This window comes from Magallana gigas, chromosome 7 (assembly GCF_963853765.1).
Source record: "Magallana gigas chromosome 7, xbMagGiga1.1, whole genome shotgun sequence".
Taxonomy (NCBI): Eukaryota; Metazoa; Mollusca; class Bivalvia; order Ostreida; family Ostreidae; genus Magallana; species Magallana gigas.
This window is the reverse complement of record NC_088859.1, coordinates 18,713,140-18,736,607: the sequence shown is the minus strand read 5'-3', so window position 1 is coordinate 18,736,607 and position 23,468 is coordinate 18,713,140. Positions and strand designations below refer to the sequence as shown.

General features: G+C 35.2%; 3 protein-coding genes and 2 long non-coding RNA genes across 7 annotated transcripts; all 5 read left to right on the top strand.

The window, feature by feature from the left end:
• Positions 1-2,727: 2,727 nt before the first annotated feature.
• LOC105325058 (uncharacterized) lies at positions 2,728-6,859 on the top strand. Of its 2 annotated transcripts, none has more exons than XM_011424429.4 (2): positions 2,728-2,868; positions 3,858-6,859. In XM_011424429.4, exon 2 carries the CDS (start codon positions 3,863-3,865, stop codon positions 6,593-6,595), a length of 2,733 nt encoding a protein of 910 aa, XP_011422731.3. In that variant the 5' UTR covers positions 2,728-2,868; positions 3,858-3,862; the 3' UTR covers positions 6,596-6,859. The 2 variants fall into 2 exon arrangements, with proteins under 2 accessions (XP_011422731.3, XP_011422730.3); XM_011424428.4 differs by lacking the exon at positions 2,728-2,868 and adding an exon at positions 2,886-3,089.
• A 566-nt stretch (positions 6,860-7,425) lies between these two features.
• LOC105325057 (protein FAM167A) lies at positions 7,426-9,527 on the top strand. The gene is made up of 2 exons (XM_011424427.4): positions 7,426-7,911; positions 9,238-9,527. Exons 1-2 carry the CDS (start codon positions 7,555-7,557, stop codon positions 9,490-9,492), a joined length of 612 nt encoding a protein of 203 aa, XP_011422729.3. The 5' UTR covers positions 7,426-7,554; the 3' UTR covers positions 9,493-9,527.
• A 980-nt stretch (positions 9,528-10,507) lies between these two features.
• Positions 10,508-17,034, top strand: LOC105325055 (uncharacterized). 2 transcript variants are annotated; one of them, XM_011424426.4, is made up of 3 exons: positions 10,508-13,323; positions 15,972-16,164; positions 16,611-17,034. In XM_011424426.4, the coding sequence occupies exons 1-3, from the start codon at positions 12,065-12,067 to the stop codon at positions 16,791-16,793; spliced, it is 1,635 nt and encodes a 544-aa protein (XP_011422728.3). In that variant the 5' UTR covers positions 10,508-12,064; the 3' UTR covers positions 16,794-17,034. The 2 variants fall into 2 exon arrangements, with proteins under 2 accessions (XP_011422728.3, XP_065923430.1); XM_066067358.1 differs by lacking the exons at positions 15,972-16,164; positions 16,611-17,034 and adding an exon at positions 13,893-15,555 and having other exon boundaries at positions 10,508-13,400.
• A 1,409-nt stretch (positions 17,035-18,443) lies between these two features.
• LOC105325054 (uncharacterized) lies at positions 18,444-20,365 on the top strand. Its single transcript, XR_002199259.3, has 4 exons — positions 18,444-19,113; positions 19,486-19,580; positions 19,706-19,874; positions 20,274-20,365. It is a non-coding gene; the product is annotated as an uncharacterized lncRNA (long non-coding RNA).
• A 245-nt stretch (positions 20,366-20,610) lies between these two features.
• Positions 20,611-22,347, top strand: LOC136270261 (uncharacterized). Its single transcript, XR_010708020.1, has 3 exons — positions 20,611-20,752; positions 20,950-21,044; positions 22,260-22,347. It is a non-coding gene; the product is annotated as an uncharacterized lncRNA (long non-coding RNA).
• Positions 22,348-23,468: the final 1,121 nt, after the last annotated feature.

Sequence of the window (23,468 nt, the reverse complement as noted above, 5' to 3'; positions counted from 1 at the left end):
TGCACATGTATTTTTAAGCATTAAAAATATTCATTCAAAAATCAAACTGTCAACTACGATCCCGGAAGCGTTCAGCAAGAGTAAAGCCAAAAACCCTACTATGGATTATCTGTTATAGAATCAAAATATTTTAATCCCATGACAATGTCCCACCTTCTTCAGCCCATAGTCCTTCTGTCAATTCTCTACGAATGCGAACTTTGGAAACACACGAATCAGTCATATCGTCAACAACTTAATTAACAAACTTCAGCACTTTATTTGCGAAAATTCGCAAGTTCTTCCTAATCTATGTAGAACTGAATCACTTATGTTCTCAATGTTCTTCCAAAGCACCAGAAATTGACCCTCGAAAATTACAAATTTCTCTTCCTTTGGAAATTTATGCCAATCGAATTGTGACACTTGGCCAAAGAAATTTTTTCTAACTCTGTGTTTTTTCACATGAAATATCAAACAAGGAAAATCGATTTATTCATGGCATCATATATCAATCCTATAAATTTAAAATTTGATGGATTTATTCATGGCATTTTAGCAATCCTATAAAATTACAATTTGATATATTGCCTACAGAATTGGATGGACGACAAAAGCTCTCTAAATCGCAAAACAGAAGTGTAATAGTCATAACTTATTATACTCCCCTAAATTTTCGTACAGCTGTAGGACATGTGCTCACACCCTTCCAATAGAGATGCCAAATCATTCCTGTCGTACACATTATTCCTATGTGATCTGCCTATTTAATTTTTCTATATTGACGTGTTCAGCCGTAACCCGTCGATTACTCTGAACACGTTGCAAATATTACAGAATCCATGAATATCTTTAGTCCATGAATTTCAGATGCTATACCGCGCACGGAGCAACATCGATTTACATACCATTACATATACGACGTCTTTCGAGTGTTTTTCAAAAATATTGATTTGTACGTATTATAAAAGCTAAAATAAACAAACACTTTTATAAACATTTTATAACGAAACGTATAAAACTAATACTTGAATTATTTAAGTTAAAAAATATATTCTTTAAAAGCATTTATTACATAAATCATGATAAAAATGCATGCGTTTAAGGGAGGTAATTCTAAATTACATGCGCTTATTTCGCAACAAAGGCAAGTAGGAATACGTAATGTTGTCATCGCTGGTTTAAACTGTTTGCATAGCATTTTAGTACATACGTGTTAAGAATAACCAATAGCGCCCTTTTCCCGATTCATCGGAAAATGACTTCTTTTTGTTTCGATTTTATCTTTGTAATCACTACGCTATATACAAAATACATTTAGCGGCAAATTGAGCGGATTAACACTTTATTGTTATAAAGAAATGTATAACTTCAATTGCACAAAAAAAAGATCTGCTGCCCACCAACAGATTTTTTTTTATATAGAACTCACAAAGAACTCCTACAATGTCATAATAAGACAGTGCACCAGCAATTTGCTCGCTTTGGATTTGCGGATAGACTAGGTCACGCAAAGTAGACTCACACAAGCCGTTTGACTCCCTGTCGTAGAGCAAAGTATTGACAAACGTACGTCTAGGTGACGTAGACAAATTTGCGAGTGTGTTTAATTACTTGCATGGGAGTGTAGCCAAAAACAATTCCCATGCATTAACTCTAAGTTCTGTCCTCAGCGACAGAAAGAACTTATGGCCCTCATCGGCTTTTTTAAAATTTCATGCATGAACTTTAAGCTCTGTCCTCAGCGACAGAAAAGCCCTCAGCGGCTTTTAAATTTCAGTACATTAACTATAAGTTCTGTCCTCAGCAACAGAAAGAACTTATGGCCCTCATCGGCTTTTTAAAAAAAATTCATGCATTAACTTAAAGCTCCAGATCTGTCCTCAGCGACAGAAAAGCCCTCAGCGGCTTTTTCAAAATAAAATAGTAAGAGTTCTTATTACCTCTCCTTTAATGAATTTGCGGAGCGGTAATTCTCGTCTTTTATCCACACTGGAAAAGTACGTGTTGTCTATCGCTCTGCAAATCGTCAAGTGATGGTGCTTCTTGTTATCAGCTATTCTCAGTGGGGATCTTGCCAAAGTCATCACATGGAACCAGATTTTTTCATTTAAATTCAATTTTAAGCAAATGATAAAATAAGCATTCAAAACATGGTATCAATTGTTTTCTATGATACTATTTGCAGTGGCGTAGTCACACCCATGAACAGTGTTTGGGTCCCATTTTAGTTTGTAAAAAATCGTGTCTTAATTGAACTTTGACAAAAAGTGGTCAAAAGAAGGTGAAAATATTCTCCAAATACGCACAAACATTACTTTTGAGAACGAAATTAATCATTTTAAACCATATGATAATATTATCGGGGGGGGGGGGGGGGGGGGGTCTAACCCAGTGAAGGGGGACTCTCTATTCTATTTATCTTTGCATAATGTAAAAATCGTTCTGAAAGAAAGGGTGGTAAAAAGGGCATGGTTGAGACAATACTTTAAATAATTCCTTTTTAAATTCCGTTCATCAAACTTCATCAACCTGTGCATTAAATCTTGTTATAAATGACAATAAGGAAAGCGTTAAATGGTAAACCCCCCCCCCCCCCAAAAAAAAATAAACAAAAAATAAACAAACAAACACCAACAACATGTAAGTAAAAAATGCTCTCTATGAGTATAAAGATTAAAGTGGTACTTGTCAGTTTACATCCCTTGTTTTAAATTTAACAAATACTAATTATGGTACGCGTGATTTGACATTTTATATACATGTGCTTAGCGTGTTGAGATGGATCTTGAAAACGACGCATGTGACTATGATACAAAACCAGATTAGATATTAGTAAAACTAAACAAAAAATTTGAGATTCCGTTTTGAATTATACGCGCTAAACAGGTAAAATACTCTCTCTCTCTCTCTCTCTCTCTCTCTCTCTCTCTCTCTCCCTCTCTCTCTCTCTCTCTCTCTCTCTCTCTCTCTCTCTCTCTCTCTCTCTCTCTCTCTCTCTCTCAGTAGGACTTCAAGAGTTGTCCTTCCTTGGAGTCTTACTCTTCTTTGTTTGCCGTATCCAGACCCATGACTCATTTCTAAGAGACTTTCCATTTCAAAGTGAAACGGTAAGTAAAATATGTTTGTTTAATCGCAGTCGGTTTTTGGCATAATTGTTCAGTGTTTTGATGATAATCAATTCTTGCAGATGCAAACCAAAATGTACATTGTACGTTGAACAGTAAAGCGTGTTTAAAATATCCATATTTATAAATAGATGTCGTTTAAAAGCCTGATTTAAAATCATTGGCACGGAACTTTATTCATTAGTAAATAAAATATGCATGTACGATTTCACTGAACTTGAAAAACCCTGCCATATACATATCGTAGGCTAAGGCCATCATTTAAAAAATGTTTGTTTGGAATTGCCGCCTAGGGGTTTTTCTAGACCCAGGAGGGATTTTTTTTTTCAAACTTAAAGTTTAATTAATAATTTTAAAAAATGGTAAGAAATAGAAATCTCCATATATAAAAAAGTTCTTTTATATTTTGCTAAAAAATTATCAGCGGGGGTATTTTAATGAGCCGGGAGGCAATTCTACACAAACAATAATTTTATTTTGGCCTAATAATTGAAATTTTTTGCTTACGTCTACATTTTTTGAAACGTCTATATTACAGTGTACATAAGAGTTCAGTTATATATTGAGTTTAGAATGTAAAGAGGAAAGACGATAAAAATTCATGAGGTTTCTAATGACTGGCTAAAACATATGCACATTATTGCTGTTTTCTATATAATAAAACGTTGCAAGTTAAATAATGAGATATGCAGATTGTACTTTTACTTGTATATAATTATGTAATAGTTCATTAAACTGAATTTCTTTAAGTAACGATGGAGGATTTCAAAAACAATTTCAAGGAAGCCATCTCCACGGGTGATACCAAGGAAATTATGCACCTTATCCAATCATTACGAGATGTACGCGACGATATGACTCAAGGAGACAAGACTCGTGTTCTTGGACAAGGGCTTTATGACGTCATTATTTCTCCAAATCGCACGGTAAATCTCGTTCGTCAGCTAACAGAAGCGGGAGCAGACGTTAACCATACTGATTGTTTCAAACAAACGGTTCTGTTACAAGCTCTCGGTGAACGAAAAAGCAGCTCAGAAATCACAACAGAAATCGTACACTTTCTTATCCAGAATGGAGCCAAGATCAATTACAAGAACATCAACGGACAAACGGACTTTCTTCATCTCTTCTCAAAAGGCGTACTCCCGAATCTTGCTTTGGTGCAATTGATAGACAGAGTGTTAAATGTTTTGGAGAAAGATCTCCTTACCGGAGGAAGTTTTCTACATTTGGTTTCAAAGTGTCAAGAAAAAGATAGATGTTCATTGATGAAAAAATTGCTAGAAAGGGGTGTACCTGTGAATAGTAGGGACAATAATGGCGACACTCCCTTACACATCATGGCTGGTGTTGGAGACGCCGAGTCCATGATATATCTTATCGAAAATGGAGCCGACATCTACGTCAAAAACAGATTGGGAGAGTCGATATTTCACTACCTTGCAGAAAATGCACATTTAGAAGGTGTTCAAGAGATATTGGATATGCTGATAGAAAAAGGACTCGATATCAACGGAAAAGATGATTCCGGTAAAACAGTGATCCATCACGCCGTCATTTCGAAACATACAACAGTTGAAACGCTGGAAGAACTCTTGAAACGAAGTGTGATCGTGAATAACAAAGATGCGAGAGGGAAAAATGAAATTTTCTGTGCCGTAGAACAAGTGGACATGGAATATAGTCAAACCGAACTAGAACGTAGGGCAGAGGTTATCACGTACCTAGTCAAAGCCGGCGTCAGTGTGAATGAACGAAGTACAGACGGGATTTCACCTCTTCATATGGCCACTTTGACGAACGAGTTGGACATTCTCGTTGCCCTGCTCGACTGTGGTGCTGACGTCATGCAGAGGACTAAAACTGGTGCTACAGCCCTTCATTGGGCAACTAGACACTACAACATGCTACATGTTACCATTCATTTTTATCTGGACGGAAACCATGACTTAAACGTAGTGGACGACTACGGATCCACCGCCCTGCATTGGGCTGTGTGGTTCAAGAAGAAATTTGCCGCGCAGACCTTATTGCAAGTTGGCTGTGATTATACTATAAAGGATAAGTCTGGTAACACGCCAGCAATGTTTGCAGAAATGTTAAATTTTTCGCATTTTTCTTGGTTAATCGAAGAAGAACGATTTAAGGATCTGGATTGCCTTGAACTGCAGTATCCTAATCTAGAATGCAGTGGCGCTGATCCATTAATTGCCTGTCCCCACTTGAGATATATGAGAAAAGAAAATGAGATATTACACCATGAAATGTATCTCGATCACCTGAATTTGCACAAAACTTCCATTCAATCTTGTTGGCAAAAAGCCCTGACTTTAACCGAGATGGGATTGTTCTATCCTCTACAAGACAATCATTGGATTCCAGAAATGTTCCATCGATTATTCAATTTGTTGGCTGAAAGACTAGGTGCAAAAAATCCTCAATTTTCGTGTCATTTGAAGCTTGCGGGAAGTATGCACGAAGGAACTAAAGTTAAAATCCCAAACGAGTTTGATTATTTATTCATTTTGTCACATTTATCGAAGTCATTCGAACCTGTTGAAAATGAAGAGTACCCAGAAAATTTCGTGATGGTGAAACTGAAATCAGAAGAAGAAAAAATTATATATGCAAAATATATCACGGAAGACGGCTTTCTTGACAGCCAATTGTTTCTTCTTGATTTCTATAAAACTGCGAATGAAGAGTTGCTCTTGATTCTGAAGGAACAGGAATCTTTCAACCATGTTGCACTTCTACAATCTTTGAAAGAAATATGGTGCAGTATCTCGAGTTTCAGATTTCTAGTTTTCGGACACGAAGCGAAAATGTTTGAAACATCGGTAGACATTGTTCCTGCTCTTGAATTTGACAATTGGTTACCGAAAAATTTTCAAAAATTAGACGAGGTTTTCTGTGTAAACATCTCACAAAGTAATTTTTCAGCGATCATGAAGACACCGGATCGATTTCATGTGAAAGACTTCACTCTGTTTTATCGAATCTCATTTGCGTATCTGGAGCAGAGCATCGTCAAAAGTATCCCATATCCAATTAAAAAGGGATACATCCTTTTGAAAATCTTAATAGAATCGGGATATTTCCCGCAAATTGTGGACCATGATAATGGCAGGGCTGTCAAAAGATACGTCACCACCTATCACCTAAAAACCTGTCTTCTTCACGAGTGGTACAGCTGTCACAAGACATCATCCGGACCGGAAATAAAGGAAGAACAGAACAAGGATCAAACGACAAGGGAATGGGCAGAAAGAATCTTAAAACGATACAAACTGAGCATAGAGAAACGATTTCTTCCATCGTTTTTCAATCCAAGTAAAAACCTGTTCGGCATTGAGACGATGAACGACGCGATGCAAGAACCGGAGAAATTTGCACAACTTGCAGGGTTGTTGGAGCATATACTAAAAGTCGCTATTTGCGAAAAAGGATCTGATGTTATCTATTCTCGAGAAGCCCCCTCTGAATGATTCGATTTTCGAATTCGGAAGTTACGTTATGTAGGTACAGACGTTGGTGCAAACTACATTTCTAAATCTGCAAAATACAGAGGAGCGATGTAAATCACTCGTAGGTTACCGGCTATGACCGTTAAGAACAACAATTATGTTTTCAGTTTAAATGCAAACCAACGTGACTAAACATCAGTGTGATTAAATATTGCTAAAACGACATTTCAAATATTGCATATACATTTGCAGTTTATTGTACTATACGAATAAATAATTTAACAGTTACATGTACCTATTAAATTAATTACGAATGTTAAAATGTCCTTTTATGAATGATTAACTATTTTAAAAGCTAAAGAATATTCTTTTAAAGGCACAGGATATATCTAAAAGAAAGAACAGCAGCAAAGTGCCCCCCCCCCACCCCCACCCCTCGTGCTTATTCGACCATGTATGAGTCTAAATGCAAGTACACACGTACTTATGTTAGTATTCTCTAAACAACATGTACAGGGAGTTATGAGAAATTAATTGTAGCTGCAATATAAGTAACAATTTTTTTCAATTGATAGAAATTAAAAATGATTACTTTGAAGTTGTAAACAGTCAGGAATATAGACAAGTGGGCGGTTAGTTCAAATAATATACATGTTATACATATAACATATGTATCCGAAATTGTATTATTCCGTTACACATTTTTACTTAATTGCTGACTCATAATTGACTTTCTTTCCCATAAAACAAAGTGCGACTACTTAAGATTATCAACGTCCGACTTACGACTATCTTGTGAAGTACATTTAGAGTACACACGCTCATTATGTATATAATAAAGGCTCTTGTCTATTCATCGTTAAAACTCTTCCTGTCTCTCCGGAAACTCCGGATCGAGCTCGAGAAAATCTCGCCCATGTAAACATAAATATGAGTAACAATCTCCCCACAAGTGTGCTAACGTTGTGTGTGGATCCATCATGAGCCAGGATCATTTGTCCGCATTGATCGAGATCTCCAAAAAATTGAAACTTCAACCGAAAGACGACATTGAGTCGATCAAGAACTCTTGGCTGATGAAACCTCTTCGGAGGGCCTCGAGCAGTGACTTGCTAGAAGAAATAACCGAATATGCAATGCGAAGACGAGGCTCTCGGGACGTGATTTCGGATGGATCCGAGGTGATCCCCGCAGCTGTAATGCGGAAGAAGTTCTCGTGCACTCGAGGGTCTCTTGCTGACGTCACGGAATGTGTGGAAAGTGAGAAAAACACTACGAATGATCCGACCTTTGGAATGTCACTAGAGCAGAAATTGCAGTATGTACTCAAAACCCTAGTAAGTATAAGCTGTGATTATCTTACACTATATGACTTTTCAAAAATAGCATCTGTAATTTGAATAATTAATAAAATTGACATAAGTTCTCAATGTTTACGAGTATATCAATTTACATATACAATGTACAGTTTCGCCTCATTAGGTTGATTACCTTCATTCTAATGACACAATTATACGGATAACATTTGAACAGTTGAACAGTTTATTTTATCTCTTTGGTTGTAATTTACAACATAGAGAATATTACAAACGTATACACAATATATACTTTATGCGTGAGTAGAGAAAAAAAAAAATAAACAATTATAATGGTTCTCTACAAAATATATATATATATGAAGTATTAAAGTACAATTTTTTATGTAGATTAATAACCAGGAGGTTTAGCCTTCTCGTTAACAATACTTATAAATTTACATAACTTGCTTAATAAGCTCACGTTGTTTGAGGAAAAGTGCTCGTTAAATTTAACAATATTTGGTCTAAAAAGATCAAATTTTAGTAAATACTTTTCTCTAGATAAAAAAATCCCCAGAGGCGTATAATGGTATACTTTTTATAAAGAAAATTATAATGCATTTTTCTTCAATATAACTATATAAAGGAGTATCAGTTACTGTAATAACTTTCACACAAATAATACAAATTTATTCAATCGTATTTCGGGGATATTTAGAAAAATGAATTACTGACTCTACCAAAAACTAAAGCTTTGAATTACCTCGCCTGTGATTGTCCACGTGCTACTTTATTTGTTAATATCCAAAAACAATTAAATGAAGACAAAAGAATAATAGATTGAAGAGAGAGGGCAAGATAATTGCGCTTATTTTTGCGGAAGAGAAGTAAGGACTTTTTCAGAGACTGTTTTTAATATGCACTTGCTGAATCTTAGTTTTGCACGAAATTTTTACATCTTTAAATTCAAATAAAAAGTACATCATAATTTTATATATACGAGAGTTGTTAATAAATTCGGATGAAAGCTCGCTATTGGACGTTAATCATTAAAACTCAATACACATAAACTATACATATTTTTTGTTATTAATTTTTTTCAGGCCCTGATAGTTTATCGTGATTAATTTACAAGGTTATAAAGCTAATCAGCGATATAAATAAGTTTTAAATGTACACCGCAGATCACGGTTATTTCCATATTTTCTTTAGGTTACGTTTATACATAATGTATATATTCTTTTGCCGTGGGGATAAATGTCATTTAATTCATTGCTTTACAATGCTCAAATTAATAATGACTGTTTTATGCATGTTAAGTTGGGTTGCTTAGATGTATATATTTTCTTTATATTTATTACGTAGAATGATATTAGACAAGAGGACCAAATAATCGCCAAGAAATTTCTCCACATCTACGCAGAAATCAAGAAGTCCAAAGTGAGGCAGTCATGTATGATTCACCAGGACATGTTAGACGAAGTCTTCATACGTGAGCACGATAATGTCAAGGTGCCACACATGTGTGACGCTCCGGTCAACAAGAGAAGTAGTCAGGCTCTGAAGCAGTGCGGAGTCACGCGGATGAATATCAAGTCCAAGCGATTTTCATGTTCCTAAGCGACAGGAAATTACGTATATTACTCCCCCCCCCCCCCCAAAAAAAAAAACCAAAACAAAACTGCCCGCTGCAAATAATGGCATGGTTGAATCTCAGACACTCGACCTTGTAGGTACAGATCGCAGATTATCGTTCATTTTCAGCAAAGCTTGGAAATACACCCCGGGTGTAATATACGGATATTAAAATGCAAAATGGAGTCGCTCTCCATCAATTAGAAGTTAGACAGCCATGACTGTGTCGTCTGTATACCCATCCTAAGTTATATTATTGAATTTGAAAACGTTTAAATCAAATCTCAACAGAGTACAGGCTGTCCCAGAATATATATCTGATTCCATTTAAAATTCGTATAAATTACATTTTTATTATATTTGGCCGAAATCAATTGTGACTCAAATAAAAAGTAAAATAGTTTAATTTTTTTTTCCACAAAAATGTTGGGGAGAAAAACTTTGTTCTTTGTATAATAATGAACCAAATTGCCACATAAATCTGTGGTTGAAATGAATTTAATCGAGGTGAATTGGACAAGACATTAGGCATTTCCGTTGTCAAACTGTATTATTCAACACAGACGAAATAGTTGTACGAATTATGAAAAAAGAATATTTTAGGGGAAAACTTCCCAACATACGGCATATTTTTTAATTCTGTGGAATCATTAGATTAGGTTACCTCTCAACCACGAGTTAACATCCTCCAAGAATTAATAAATTAGGGTTATAAAGTCATATTTCGTTTGGAGGGTATAAGGAAATACACGAAATAACATTCCCACAAACCTATAAAATTTCAGCAATCCACGAAAATTGGCCCCCACGAATTTTAATGATTCCACAGTATAGTGAGAACTTTGAAGAAAAGGATCCGTGCAGTGGCTGTTGAGTAGAATTTTACTCATCGTCGTATTGTTGTTATTCATTAAAAAAAGGTGTCATTTGGAGCACTCTCATTAAATTTGTTGTGTTTTTATAAACTCAATTTAACAAAAACTTATAAATGTTCGTGAAATTTACATCATATACATGTACATTTCTGAAAATGCATTTGATATTTTTTTTAATAGATTTATTCAAAAGTTATTCAAGGAGTAAATGGTATCAGATATTCTGGGACACCCTGTGCATGCATTTTGCCCTTTTATATAGATGGTAATGAAAGGGGATGTCATGGACGCATACACGTATATACGTAAATAAAACATTTAATTAGAATTTTGTTTTCCGCTTCTTGGAGCGGCTCGAGAAGTTGCAATTGATAAGGTACAAAACAAAGGCACCATTTTTGACCTTTTTATTTTAATTTCTCATTTAGAACCCTTTTGAAAGACGCTGAACGTAATAAAAGTTTGGGTTTTTTTTATATTACTCTGCCTAAAAAGGGATAAAGTCCAGGTTGTCGAATGCCCGTCTGTTGAATATTTTTTCTATGTAAGAGTTGAAACTGATCTCAAAACTATTTCTTCGCATGTACAAGTTGTTATTGATGATTCATACATGTATATGAATTGTTGTTCCGTTGATCAATGTATACGTAAATGTACGTAAAGACATTCATTAAAATGTACATCAACCTATTCAATTAAAATATCAGCGAACGAACTCAATCGAGATGCCTCTTATGTGTTTCGTTGTTTTGATTGATTTGCGGTTGAACTTTTAGTGTGAGCAATTTAAAAACAAAGTTTTCATTTAACTTTATCACATGTAGAACAATTTTAATGGTGTTGATGGCTATGGTGTTTCCAAAGCTTTTAAATTTTGAAAAGTATGTTGATATTATCAACCTATACAATTATATACATATTCCTTAGCGATGGCTTTTGTGCAGTTATTGTACCTAAGGATCTTTCATGTACTATGATTTGAATACATTTTTGTTTGCCCGGGAAAGGGGGGGTCCTAAGTAAATTTAGTAAATGTATTATGTGAATTTAATAATATGTAGATTAAAATTTTCCGACCCCACCCCCATCACTCCCCTCTAGATCCACGAATGACTAGTATTACATATTTTATTTATTATAATGATACAGTTATTATCTAAATGAAATTAAACGACTTCACAAAAGAGTTTATACCTTTTTTTCTCGATATTTACTTGTTAAATCGTTTAAACATAAATTGTTAGCTATCAAAACTTTTTTATCATGTGTTGAACCCGCATGTTATTGATTAGCATGAAGAAACAAGAAGGGAAAAACTGAAAATAACTTTTAAAAATATGCATTTAACAAAGATCTATCAATCCTTGTACATGTAGGTCACAATCAGTTATGTATGTAAATTCAAAACAGCTGTCAACAAACAATAGAATTCCACCATACAAGTATCGTACACGCGATTATACTTTCATAAGAAAATAAATACTTCCTTATCATCAAAGGAAACATCAAGCTACGGTCACAGAACTAGGCATCTCTACCTCTTATACAACAATCCGTCTTTTTTTTTTTTTGAACGTGATAGATCTTTTGCACTTGAGCGTGTAATGCGTTTGACGTCAAATTCTCAAATGTCTCCTTCTCAATAAGCTTAATGGTGTCCCTCATTTAGTAACTAACTTAATATGGGGCAGGTCAGACTTACCTTAGTATTGTTTCTAGGGACCTTAGTCCACGCTTTAGTTATTGAGGATCCCCAGAACGAACAGTCTCTGCCTGCTGGTTTCCAAAGACCAACTTTGAAGTCGAGTCTTGACGAGCCGTTAGGGTTCGGTCAGATCAGCCCGTTTTCCGGCGTACCCTCACCAGGAGCTGGAAATTTTCCCTCTGGTCAAGGACCATTAAATGGTAATTTTGGAAATTTCCCAATAGGAACTGGTTCTGCAAGTGGTATACCGGGTGCAGGTGGTAATTTCGCAGGCTTCCCAGTGGGAACTGGTTCTGCGAGTGGTATACCGAGAGGAAGTGTTAATTTCGCAGGCTTCCCAGTGGGCACTGGTTCTGCGAGTGTTATACCGAGTGGAAGTGTTAATTTCGCAGGCTTCCCAGTGGGCACTGGTTCTGCAAGTGGTATACAGGGTGTTAGAGGAGTGCCAGCTGGAAGTGGCAGTTTTCTGTCGAGAACTGGTTCTGTAAATGGTATAGTACCTAGAAGTGGTACGGTTGGGGGCTTTCAAACCAGTAACTTTGATCCTCTGCGAGGCAGTTTCTCAATAGGTTCTGGTCAAAATCCAAATCTACCTTTCAGCTCTAATAGGCATAATCCTTTATTTGAGAGATCGCCTTTTAGTCTACCAGGAAGCTCAAGCCAGTTTCCTTCTTCACTGGGAAGGTCACAGGTAATATTTGTTCCAGTGCCATCTCAAGGACATTCTCATCATCACGATCCTCATCATCACGATATACCAGCAAAGCATGATGATCCCCACCATCATGACGTGCCGGTGAAGACTCCTGACCCCCACCATCATGACGTTCATGTAGGGTCTCATAATCCCCACCACCACGACATACCGGTGAAGACTCCTGACCCCCACCATCATGATGTTTCTGTGGGATCTCATAATCCCCACCATCATGATGTCCCCGTGGGATCTCATAATCCCCACCATCATGATGTTCCCGTGGGATCTCAAGATCCCCACCATCATGACGTCCCCGTGGGTTCTCATGATCCCCATCATCATGACGTCCCCGTGGGTTCTCATGATCCCCATCATCATGACGTCCCCGTGGGTTCTCATGATCCCCACCATCACGATGTTCCTCTGGATCCATTTAATATTTATAGCCCCAGTCACAAGATTGGAGATTTGGTGCCTATTGGACACGGAGTCCCTAGGATTCCCCCACCCCTGCTCAATGGACCGGAATGTCAGTTTAGGTCAGTGATAAAATTTGTAATTACAGCTCATATATATGTATATACACTAGCAGCTTTAGTCTTAACAAAAACTTAAGGTCAGACGACACGTTCCTCGAGAATCTTTTTTGTATCTCCTCGTAATAAAGAGTTCCAATATAAAATTTTAATTTTATAATTACTTTAAAAATGATCAAAATTTACGTGGATTTGATTAAAGGTCTATATGGTCGAGTGGTTAGAACCGTGGCCGCTCTAATAAAAGATAAAAAAAAAAAAAAAACCGTGGCCGCTCACTGCCAGTAGCGTAAAGGTTTTAGAGGTCGTGAGTTCAAAGCCCCGCCCCGGCGGAGATATAGTTCTAAAATAGTGAATTTCGCTGTGCTGTAGATGTATTTATTTTTATATCAGCAATTCAAGTGTATTTTCAAGAAGATTATATAGGAAATTGCATACTCTAGTATTTTGCAGAAATGCCTGGTAAGGTACCCTAATTTTTTGCAAGAAAGCTTGTCAAAGTAGTAGTAAACCATTAACAAATTCCTGGAAAAAGTTAACTAAAATTGAGGAACGTGTCGTCTGACCTTAAGGACGATCTCTACTCAGAATGATGAAAAAAACCACCCACTGACGATAATAAGAAACGATCTATATATGTACATGTGATAGACCTTTGTGTTACTTTTTCATTTTCAAAAAAGTAGGCCAATGACATACTTTTCGAGTTTATGGCCATTGAAAAGTTTTTTGGTTTTTTTTTTTAAATTACACAATGCTGTTTGACACAACCACACAAAGTCTAAGCTCTTGTCAAAATGGTTCTAAATAGATACAAAACATTAAGTTTTTAGTGACAATTACGATTACCTTAATAATTAACTGCGGTAAAAACAACAGAAAATATGTAAATAAATCTGAACTTTTGATATTACAGTACTGCCAAAAATGTTTAAGCGGAAAACAAAATTTTTAAAAATTTAAGCAAAATTTCCTGTCTTTTGCAATCAATCCATTTTTGTTTGAGCCTAATTCTATAATAAAGTTAATTTATCGAATGTTATGTCAACAATAATTCATTTCAAAAATACGTTTTGTGTTAAGGGCAAGTTTTACTCCTAAAAATATAAAATTACTTTTTTTGACAACTCAAACCCTGAGTAAACATTATCTTTAGCGCTCTTTTTTATAATGAACACAAAATCACCAAGGGCAGGGTAAGATAATTTTAAACTGTTGTATCTAAATTTTCTACACTGCGTGTTAATGTAATGTTTAAAATATTTTTATTATGTTATACAATGTACAAATGTATTTTATTTATCAACCGATTTTAAGGCGTGTCACCAACAAGCTTCTTGTTTATTGATGCCTATACCGGTATAATTTATCATGTTTATGTGTTCATGTTATAATAAACGCTGATTAATCCCTGAAGGAAATTAAGGAAGATGGATGTTTTACTTGATTGAAATTCTAAGTAATTTAGTGTCACAAAAAGTTACTTTGAATACATTTAAACATCGAACATTTTTTGTTACTTTTATCAAATAATATTTACTGACTACTTATAAAAGAATTTTAGTACATGTAACAATTAGGAGTGAAATATCTATGTCATATGCATGTCATTAATTAATTAATGCGTTTTTAATTAAGTTTTATTTTTATTGACTCAGGGGTTCTACTGAAAATACACCGTTGATTATTATGCTACGTGCTTTCTATCACGATTCAGAGCGCGATCGAAATCGCAGTTCCGATCGTAGAGTACTCGCATCAGTTCTCACCAGATCTTTAGGTCTGCCTTGGCAATCGTAGAAATTGTCGATTTTTTTTGTCATATGATTGACAGGATTACGTTTGCATCGTTTCTAGGCGCAGCATGAGGCATTTATTAATCTTCTCCCTAATAGTGATGATCTGAATCAATCTTTACGCTCCGCTGCGACCAGTTGCGATGTATCGATATGGTCAGTCGGACTATTTAAACAATAAAATGCTATCTTTGGTGATTGATGTGGGTTAAGACGGTACATGTAGCTAGCATTTCAGAAAAATGCCTGCGTTATATACCGCGGGGTCAAGACGTTATAATCGCCCATCTTGATCGTGAAAAGATGCCCCTTTGCAACAGCAACAGAGCACATCGGTTCGTGATAAACGAATCGTAATGTATACTAACATAGCATTAAGAAAGTTAACTCTTTCACGTTTGAAATAATGATTTCATATTATATGCAGTAATTATCTCAAACTACCACCCCCCACCCCCCCCCCCCCCCCCCATCCCTTAAATGGGTAAAAAGTTCCTAATTTGAAACGGTTAAACATCGGGCTCGGAAACATCAGTAGCCTTCACAAATATTCAAATTTTCTGGTTCATTTACATATTGGTCCACCACCACCACTGCGTGGTCATTTTTAGTTTTTAAAATCCATAGCCATACTGAAAGTTCACTTCTCACCACAAGGGGATTTTAAATTTCTAGCTCGAATATATCGAAGGCTCCAATGACGGAAGCTGAATTTTACAATGTAGTCTTCTATAACAGTGGTCAGCCACTTCCACTAATAAAAAAAAGTAATAACCGACCATGGCTCATCCACAGTTATATATTTGGTTTGAAAGCAATAGAAAATCTAACCGTAATTAATTGTGTATATTTCAGTGGCTGTTCCATTGGTCGGGAGTGTGTGATCGCCAAAACCATTGTGACGGAGAGTGCGACCCTGTGCCCCCGGGCTTACAGTGGCCGGTGTGTCTGTGTCCCGGGCTGTGTCCATCACCAGAAGTTTATACCCCAGGGTTACCTCAAGTACGAGGGGAGGTGCAGTTACTGCAAGTGCTTCCCCGATGGTCGGGTAAGTCCTTAATAAGTCCGATAATTTTTTTTAATTTTTTATATCTTACAAGAAGAATGAAAGAAAATGAGTTTGATAAAACATTCAAATGATTGTTGTCAATGAAAGAAAGTGTTTTCGGTCATTCTTTAGATATTTATACATGTATTTCATAATGAAGAGCGTTTGTATGAAAGAGTTTACTTTGCAAAGTTACCTAAGCTAGCGTGTAATTTCCTAGAACTTCGATGAAGTCTATAGTACGTGCATGTGTAAAATGTTCAGAGTTTTGATTTGGCGAGTTATGTACTTATGAACTTTGATGAAGGTTTTGGTATGACGTGTGTACAATTATTAGGGTCTTATTTTGGCGATTTGTGGTATGCATACATCCATCTAGAGAGGAAAAAACTGATGAAGGAACAAATTATCACTGTTGAAAAAAATATGCGATTTTGTTTTTGTAGGTTGAGTGCAAAAAATCCAAAGCCTGCTTCGCAGCAAAGAGAAGGGACAGAGAGATTCATAGACAGGATAGAGAGATTCATAGACATATGGATCGACCGGTTCGTAGAAATGGACGAAGACGAGTTGGAGTCTTTGACTTGGGAGGAATAGTCAGCTCTTTCCTCGGAAGAATTTTAGGATAATATCACAATTAACTGTAGAGTAAATCATTTTTGAAACAAAATCAAAAATATGTATAGAAATGTTTGACAATGAAATCTGAAAGTGTTGGATGAATAGACGAATTGTTCTAATGACTGCATGCTATTCCTGTCAAGAAACAGGTCTTGAACATACATGTAAGCATGTCCTAGTTGACCATTCACAAACATGATAATATTTACATGACTGTATACTGTTTTTCATGAAGATCGGTAGTTGTTTTTTTCATATTTAGAAATGGGGAAAGATAATAATATTCAACATATTCATTTCAGTAAAAATATACCATAAAGCCAGCTTATATTAAAGTGTGTAAGATACACATATCAAAAATACTGATAGCGGAATCATTAGAATTTATGTCAGACTCTGCTCATTTGTCCGCAATGTAAACTGTAAGATTCTTATTATTTTGCATTTGTAAAAAAAAATATAGTTATGATGTTGAAGAATCATATGGATAATATTATTGTATATTTTTGGAATAAATATTGAACGTGTTCAAACCTTAGTAAACATTTATTTAATCTATAAAGAGAGTCATACAATCATAGATCACCGTTTTTTTAACGGGAAAGAGTGGTATACTTAATTCATATACTTTTTTTGTTCTTTTAATTCTAATTCAATGAATAATGATCCATCAAAAGTCATATAATATAATTAATTTAAAATAAAATATTTGGATTAAATTTTTCTGATTTGAAGAATATCGATTGCCCTCGAAACTAGAAGCACGAAGTTTTGTGTTTTCTGTTCAATCCGCCAATTAATGGCCAAGTAAAGACTAACTTGGATATTAATTGTAAATACGTCTCTTTTAAAGGGGCATGGTCAGGATTTTGGTCAAATTTTATTTCTCTGTTTTTATTATTTAAAATGCTTTATGAATGCATTTCTAATGATCAAATGAAATTTGGGTGCCCGTCGATGAGTTTTAAGCAAGATACAGGGCTCATAATTCTTCGTCACGTGAACAAGGCTCGTGCCCTGTTTTTGTTTACATAGCTTTAATATACCAGTAAAATATTTTTCAAGCTGATTTTTCTATATTCTTATTCATTTTAAGCATATTAAATAAACAGTTCCTAACGATTAACACATTCATTTTAGGTCTAAAACTGGAGTTTTCACTTCAACATTCAAAATGTAAACAAAAGCTTTGTTTACATAGCGAGGAATTGTAAGCTCTGTAACTCGCTTATAACTCAACAAATGACACTCAAATTTTGGTTGCCTATTAAAAATGCCTTACTGAAGCATTATAATAAACATTAAAATCGAAAAAATAATTTTTGACCAAAATCGTGACCATGTCCCTTTAAGTGTACAGTCCTCTGTCGCCGTATGTACAGAAGTTCAGCAATACTCGGTAAATTGAGGGATAAACTTTAATGGAAGAAAAATAAGCCCATACTAATATACAATGTGTTCATGCGCAGTCTTTGCATGAGAACACATGAAATATACTTTAAGGGCATCGTGATAATATGAACAACAACTGTTACAGTTGATTTTCCGATGCATCATTTTGGGCATCGTAATGTAAAAATCGAACATCTTCAACGTATTCACCGCATCGAAGTTTCGATCAAGAAAAAAGCTAATTTGTGAGGACCCTTTACGCGTTCATAAAGCTTGGTGGCGTTAGGTTGTAAAGGAAGACGGCGACATAATGAGTGAACACCATATTTTAGTACTTTGCTTCACAATTTGTTTCATCTTCTTTTCGAATGGACAATTGGCATCTCTAAATAATGGATTTCCATCCAATGACGATCCTTCTATGAAAAACTTGAAATTAAATCTGTTCAGCAATCCCTTTGGCGAAAAAGATGTTGAAAAGAACAGAGGAGCAGTGCCAATGATACCAGATACAAAGACACCTGTGGAAAGACCAGATTCTGGCATAGGCCCACAGACTGCGGATCAAAATGGCGTTCGTCGAAAATTTGGCTCGAGGCAGTCTTGGAGATCAAAGTATACTAAGACAAGACAAATTTCGCCACTTGTAAGCAATCAAAATCCGATCGGCCAACCCGGGTTAGTTTCCAATGGCGTTGCTAATCCATATTTGCAGCAAAAACCAGTGACACAGACAATGGAAGAGAAACCAAAATCATACGTTCAGCCACCGCCCCAAAATCCTTATGTTACCCCAATCCCAGTTGTTCAGGACATCGACCATACTGGCGGAGGAATACCGGTTGTTCCACCCATCCCTGCGACAAACAATGAGGACGCGATAGCTGAGGAATTTGAATTTGGAGGGGAGAGTTTTTTGGTGCCATGTCAATGGGCGTAAGATTAATTTCATTCTTTTATTTAGATTATTCAAATTTTGGTGATTGATTTTCAAATTGGTATAACAAGCATTGGACACTATTTGCAAAAAAACTATTAGATTTCTATTTTCCCCTGTAATCATTAGTTTGTTTAGCTGAATATGGCGGCTTTTCATCCGCAACAAAGACACACATTTTTCAAATATTAGACAAAGTAATCATCATACATATGCATGAACAATTCATACATATGCATGAACGATATCGGTAGTAAGTGTTTGAACCGTTTAATAAAAAATACTGCAGCATACATGTATTTGATCGCACAATGACTTCCATGTTGTGAAGGTATTTCATGATTTATGCTTCTGATTTTTTTAACATTAAGTGGTTGCATTGGAGATTTCCGTTGCATGAGATTCGAAAATGGCCGTGCCATCGTTTGCAGTGAAAGTTCAATGGAGTTTTGTCAGTGCATGAAAAGTGGGTAAAACTATTACGATTTAATTCCACATTGGTTGTTCATTTCACATAACATCACAAGTTAATTTATAAAATTGAACTTTTCTTCTATTGCCAAAAAAAAAAAAAAAATTAACGAAAAACAGAGAAAGGTAAAGGTAATGCGGTGGGGCCTCCAATATCCGTACCTGGATCGAGCATACCGGTACCGGAAGTACCTAAACTGGAAGTGACAACTAGCGACGGGTTATCTTCCGTTCCGCATGACATGGAAATTGGAGGTGAAAAATTGCCCGGATTTCCATGTCAAATGGGGTAAGCAAAAATATGAAATTGTTATTTACATAAATTCGTATGTTCTCTTAGCTATTCTTCCGTAAAGTTAACTCATATTCGGTGCAAAGTTTGAAAAAAAAAATTACTCTCCTTTTTTCTCCTATTTGAAAGACAAGTCACATGATCACCTTAAAATAGCAATTGCAACGCTTTTGTTGCGTGATGAATGTAATTGATGTTTTTACGATGAACGTTTGTAAAATGATATTCCTCTCCTTCAAATCAAACAGATAGATCTGAGTCCAAACTACTTGTATTATACTGGTTTTCATTTTCAAATGTTTACAATTTTAAACTACACATTCTATTATAATTACTCCGTTTGACAAAATCGTAATTATGACAATTTTCCATTTGATGTTCAAACGAATATTACAGCGGTTGCATAGAACCTTATACCTGCATGACAATCAAAATAGGCAAACCAGCGCCTTGCATAAACATTGGAGAGACTTGCCAGTGCATGAAAAGTAAGATGAACATATTTTCTACATAAACTCCATAGGTTGCATATTTTAAAGGAATAAGATTTGAAATTGTTATAAATTTTTTTTTTACTTTTAATCGATTTCTTATACGATGTATCTTTCAAATATCTTATTCTAAATTATTATAAATTATTCTAAGGGAGGAAGAAGACATAGTACAAATGTCGAAACTAGACAAAACAGTGCACATATTTACGGAGATCTTTGTTGTGTTTGTTGGGTTCTCAGCTTTTTTACCCGCTAAATCGCATGCTTTCCTTTTCTCCATTTTAAAGAAAAAGATAGTGGTAGTCCCGACTCTATGCTGCCTCCCGCTACAGAAGTTCCTTTCGTCTTGACAACCGATTCGGTCATTCCTTGCCAGTTCTGGTCAGTAATAATTTCTCCGACTCTCTGATTTCAATATTGAATATACTTTGGTGCTATAGAATACCGTATAAGTGTTGGTTTCAAACAAAATTTTAACATCAAAATTTCACATTTGAATTACTAGTGTGCGACTGATTTTCATGTCTATTCATTAATTGATAGAGATAATCAGGTTATCAGACTTATTGGGTTTTTAGGGGCTGTGAAAGTGGATTCGAGTGTTTACTGATGGTAAATGGTAAAAAACGGAGCTGTCCCACGAACAGTAATGCCGTCTGCCAATGTGTTCGCCGTAAGTAGCCAGAACAATTTCCTAAAACTCGGGTTGACATGCGTGTCGTAGAGCTACCGATTTGCAGCTTGTTACAAAAAAAATCTAATTTGGCCCTAAGATCATAAACTGTGAGTTAAATTAATCTAACTTTCAAAATAATTTTGAAAATGTACATGTTGTCAAAACAATCATCATTGTTGATTCTGTATGATTATACAAACTTGCAACTTTTAAAAAAGATTTTTAATTTAAAAAAATAATAATAATCTAAAATAATCAAAATCTAAAATTAAAGAAAAATATCGGACGACCAACGGCATTTCATTGAATGTATTGTTACGTGATTATACCTTAATTTGCATACAATACATCATGGTATCTATTAATTCTTGCCATTCGTTTAAAAGCTGCCAATAAACTTACATTAAAGTCATGACTCTAGTCAAGCAGTGATATATCAACTTTTGTTGTTGTTTTTTTTAAATAATACAAAAAGGCAGTGAAAATAGTGTTTTTCAAGTAAATCACGTTTTCAAAGCAAATAATAGCATTGAAATCTATAGCGCCTATGTTTTAATTTCTAACGCCTTAATTTGTTTTAAAATTTATGTGTTTCTCCTATATGTATGTATTGCATTAATTATCATTCTTGTTAAGTGTACTTTGAAGAAAAAAACCCACCAAAAACCATGTTCGTTGCGTATTGATAAATCAATGCTACTGCATAATGGTATTCTGTCACTATCCGTCACTCAACGCCTTGGGGGACCTGATGTGTTGTCTAAACTGTGTTGTCAAAAAAAAAATAGCGGCAAAAAACCTTTTCTAAGTCTAGAACTCACTTCGCCCATATGAAGATTTCAATTTGATATGGTCAATATATAATTTGAAACTTGATTTTATTATTTTTGTTGTTGAAAAAATTCCATTTTTGTAATCTGAGTGCGTGAAATTACATGTAAAAAAAATTAGATGTTAAATCCATAAAACAAGCATTTATTTTTCACGTGTTTTATGATTGGATTTTTCCATATAATCTATCATATTCTGCAAAGTATTTCTACTATATTGTTAAGTAGCAGTATAGTACTTTACACCTTTATTACCGTTATACATGACAACAAGATGGACCGACAAGTGTTAACTGAATTAAGAAAAAAGTCAAAGTGCAATTTGTGTGAAATATTTCCTGTTGTTTGCATTATAATCATAATGTTTTGAATTAATTTCCAGATGTCTTTGGCTGAACTTATCCGGTCAAAAACAACAACCAAAACGAGAAAAGTTGTGTTGATTTTTCAAATAAAATATATTTATTTATCATGATTCTTGTGGCATTTTTTCCCTTTACATGTGTTACATGTATGTGTTTGGTTATAATTTACTGTTTGTTTGTTGTTCTGAATAAAAAAATACACACTCTCTCTCTCTCTCTCTCTCTCTCTCTCTCTCTCTCTCTCTGGTATACAGGAAACTGTGTGACTGAGAGAAAAGAACGACAACTGTGTTATTCTTGTTTCTTCTTCTCTCCTTCAGCAGAATATTTAACTGGATCTCTCCTTGTCTTTCATATTCTTTGAGACATTCAATACAGCAATAAGATATTTGGTCCTGTATTTAGGATAATCAATAAATCAATCATGAAATATTCCTTTGATGTTCTTATACTTAAAACAAAAGTCAAATTAAAAATCGAGGGGTAAATGATATGATGTACAGGTGTCTAAATCCTAATCAAGACACTATCAATTATGATTATGACATTCTATTAATTATCAAATTTCAAAGAGCGGGAAATTATGTAAACATGTAAAAATGCAGATCACTATAGATAGATAAGAAAATTTTCCCAGCTATTGCCGTACTGTACATCAAGGTATTTTTTTTCCTTGTATTTTAAAGTCATTCATGATGGTATGTGTAATTTGTAGCGTTCCCAGTTCTAGTTGATATGCCTATTTAAATAACACGTGTTAACTTATCAATCTCATCGCCGTGAGCCCAGTTAGTAGTTCTAGAAACTCTGATAAAACACAAGTGTGAAGGGAGGGCCTTGGGGGCTCACGCGATAAACTTAATCCTGATAATCCCAGATAATTAATTCATTCATACAATTTGCAAAAAAAAATTGTAGTAATTTCTATTGTGTAAATAATTAGGTCCTGTTGTTCTGCATGCGTAACGTTAAAATGCGCTGTCTAAAATAAATGTCAAGGATGATTCTACAATGTATGCATAACCTGCGTTTACCGAGGGAGTTATCCGAGGTCAAAAGAATACTTCACGGATCTGATAGTAAAAATATGCAGTCAAGATAAGGTCCAACACAAAAAAAGAGGCCTTAATTGCCAATGAGTATGACGGACGCGTAAATTTGGGAGCAAATAGTTTCAGCTACAATTTGCGTTTAAGAGGACGTGCACTCCCCCCAAAATTAAAGAA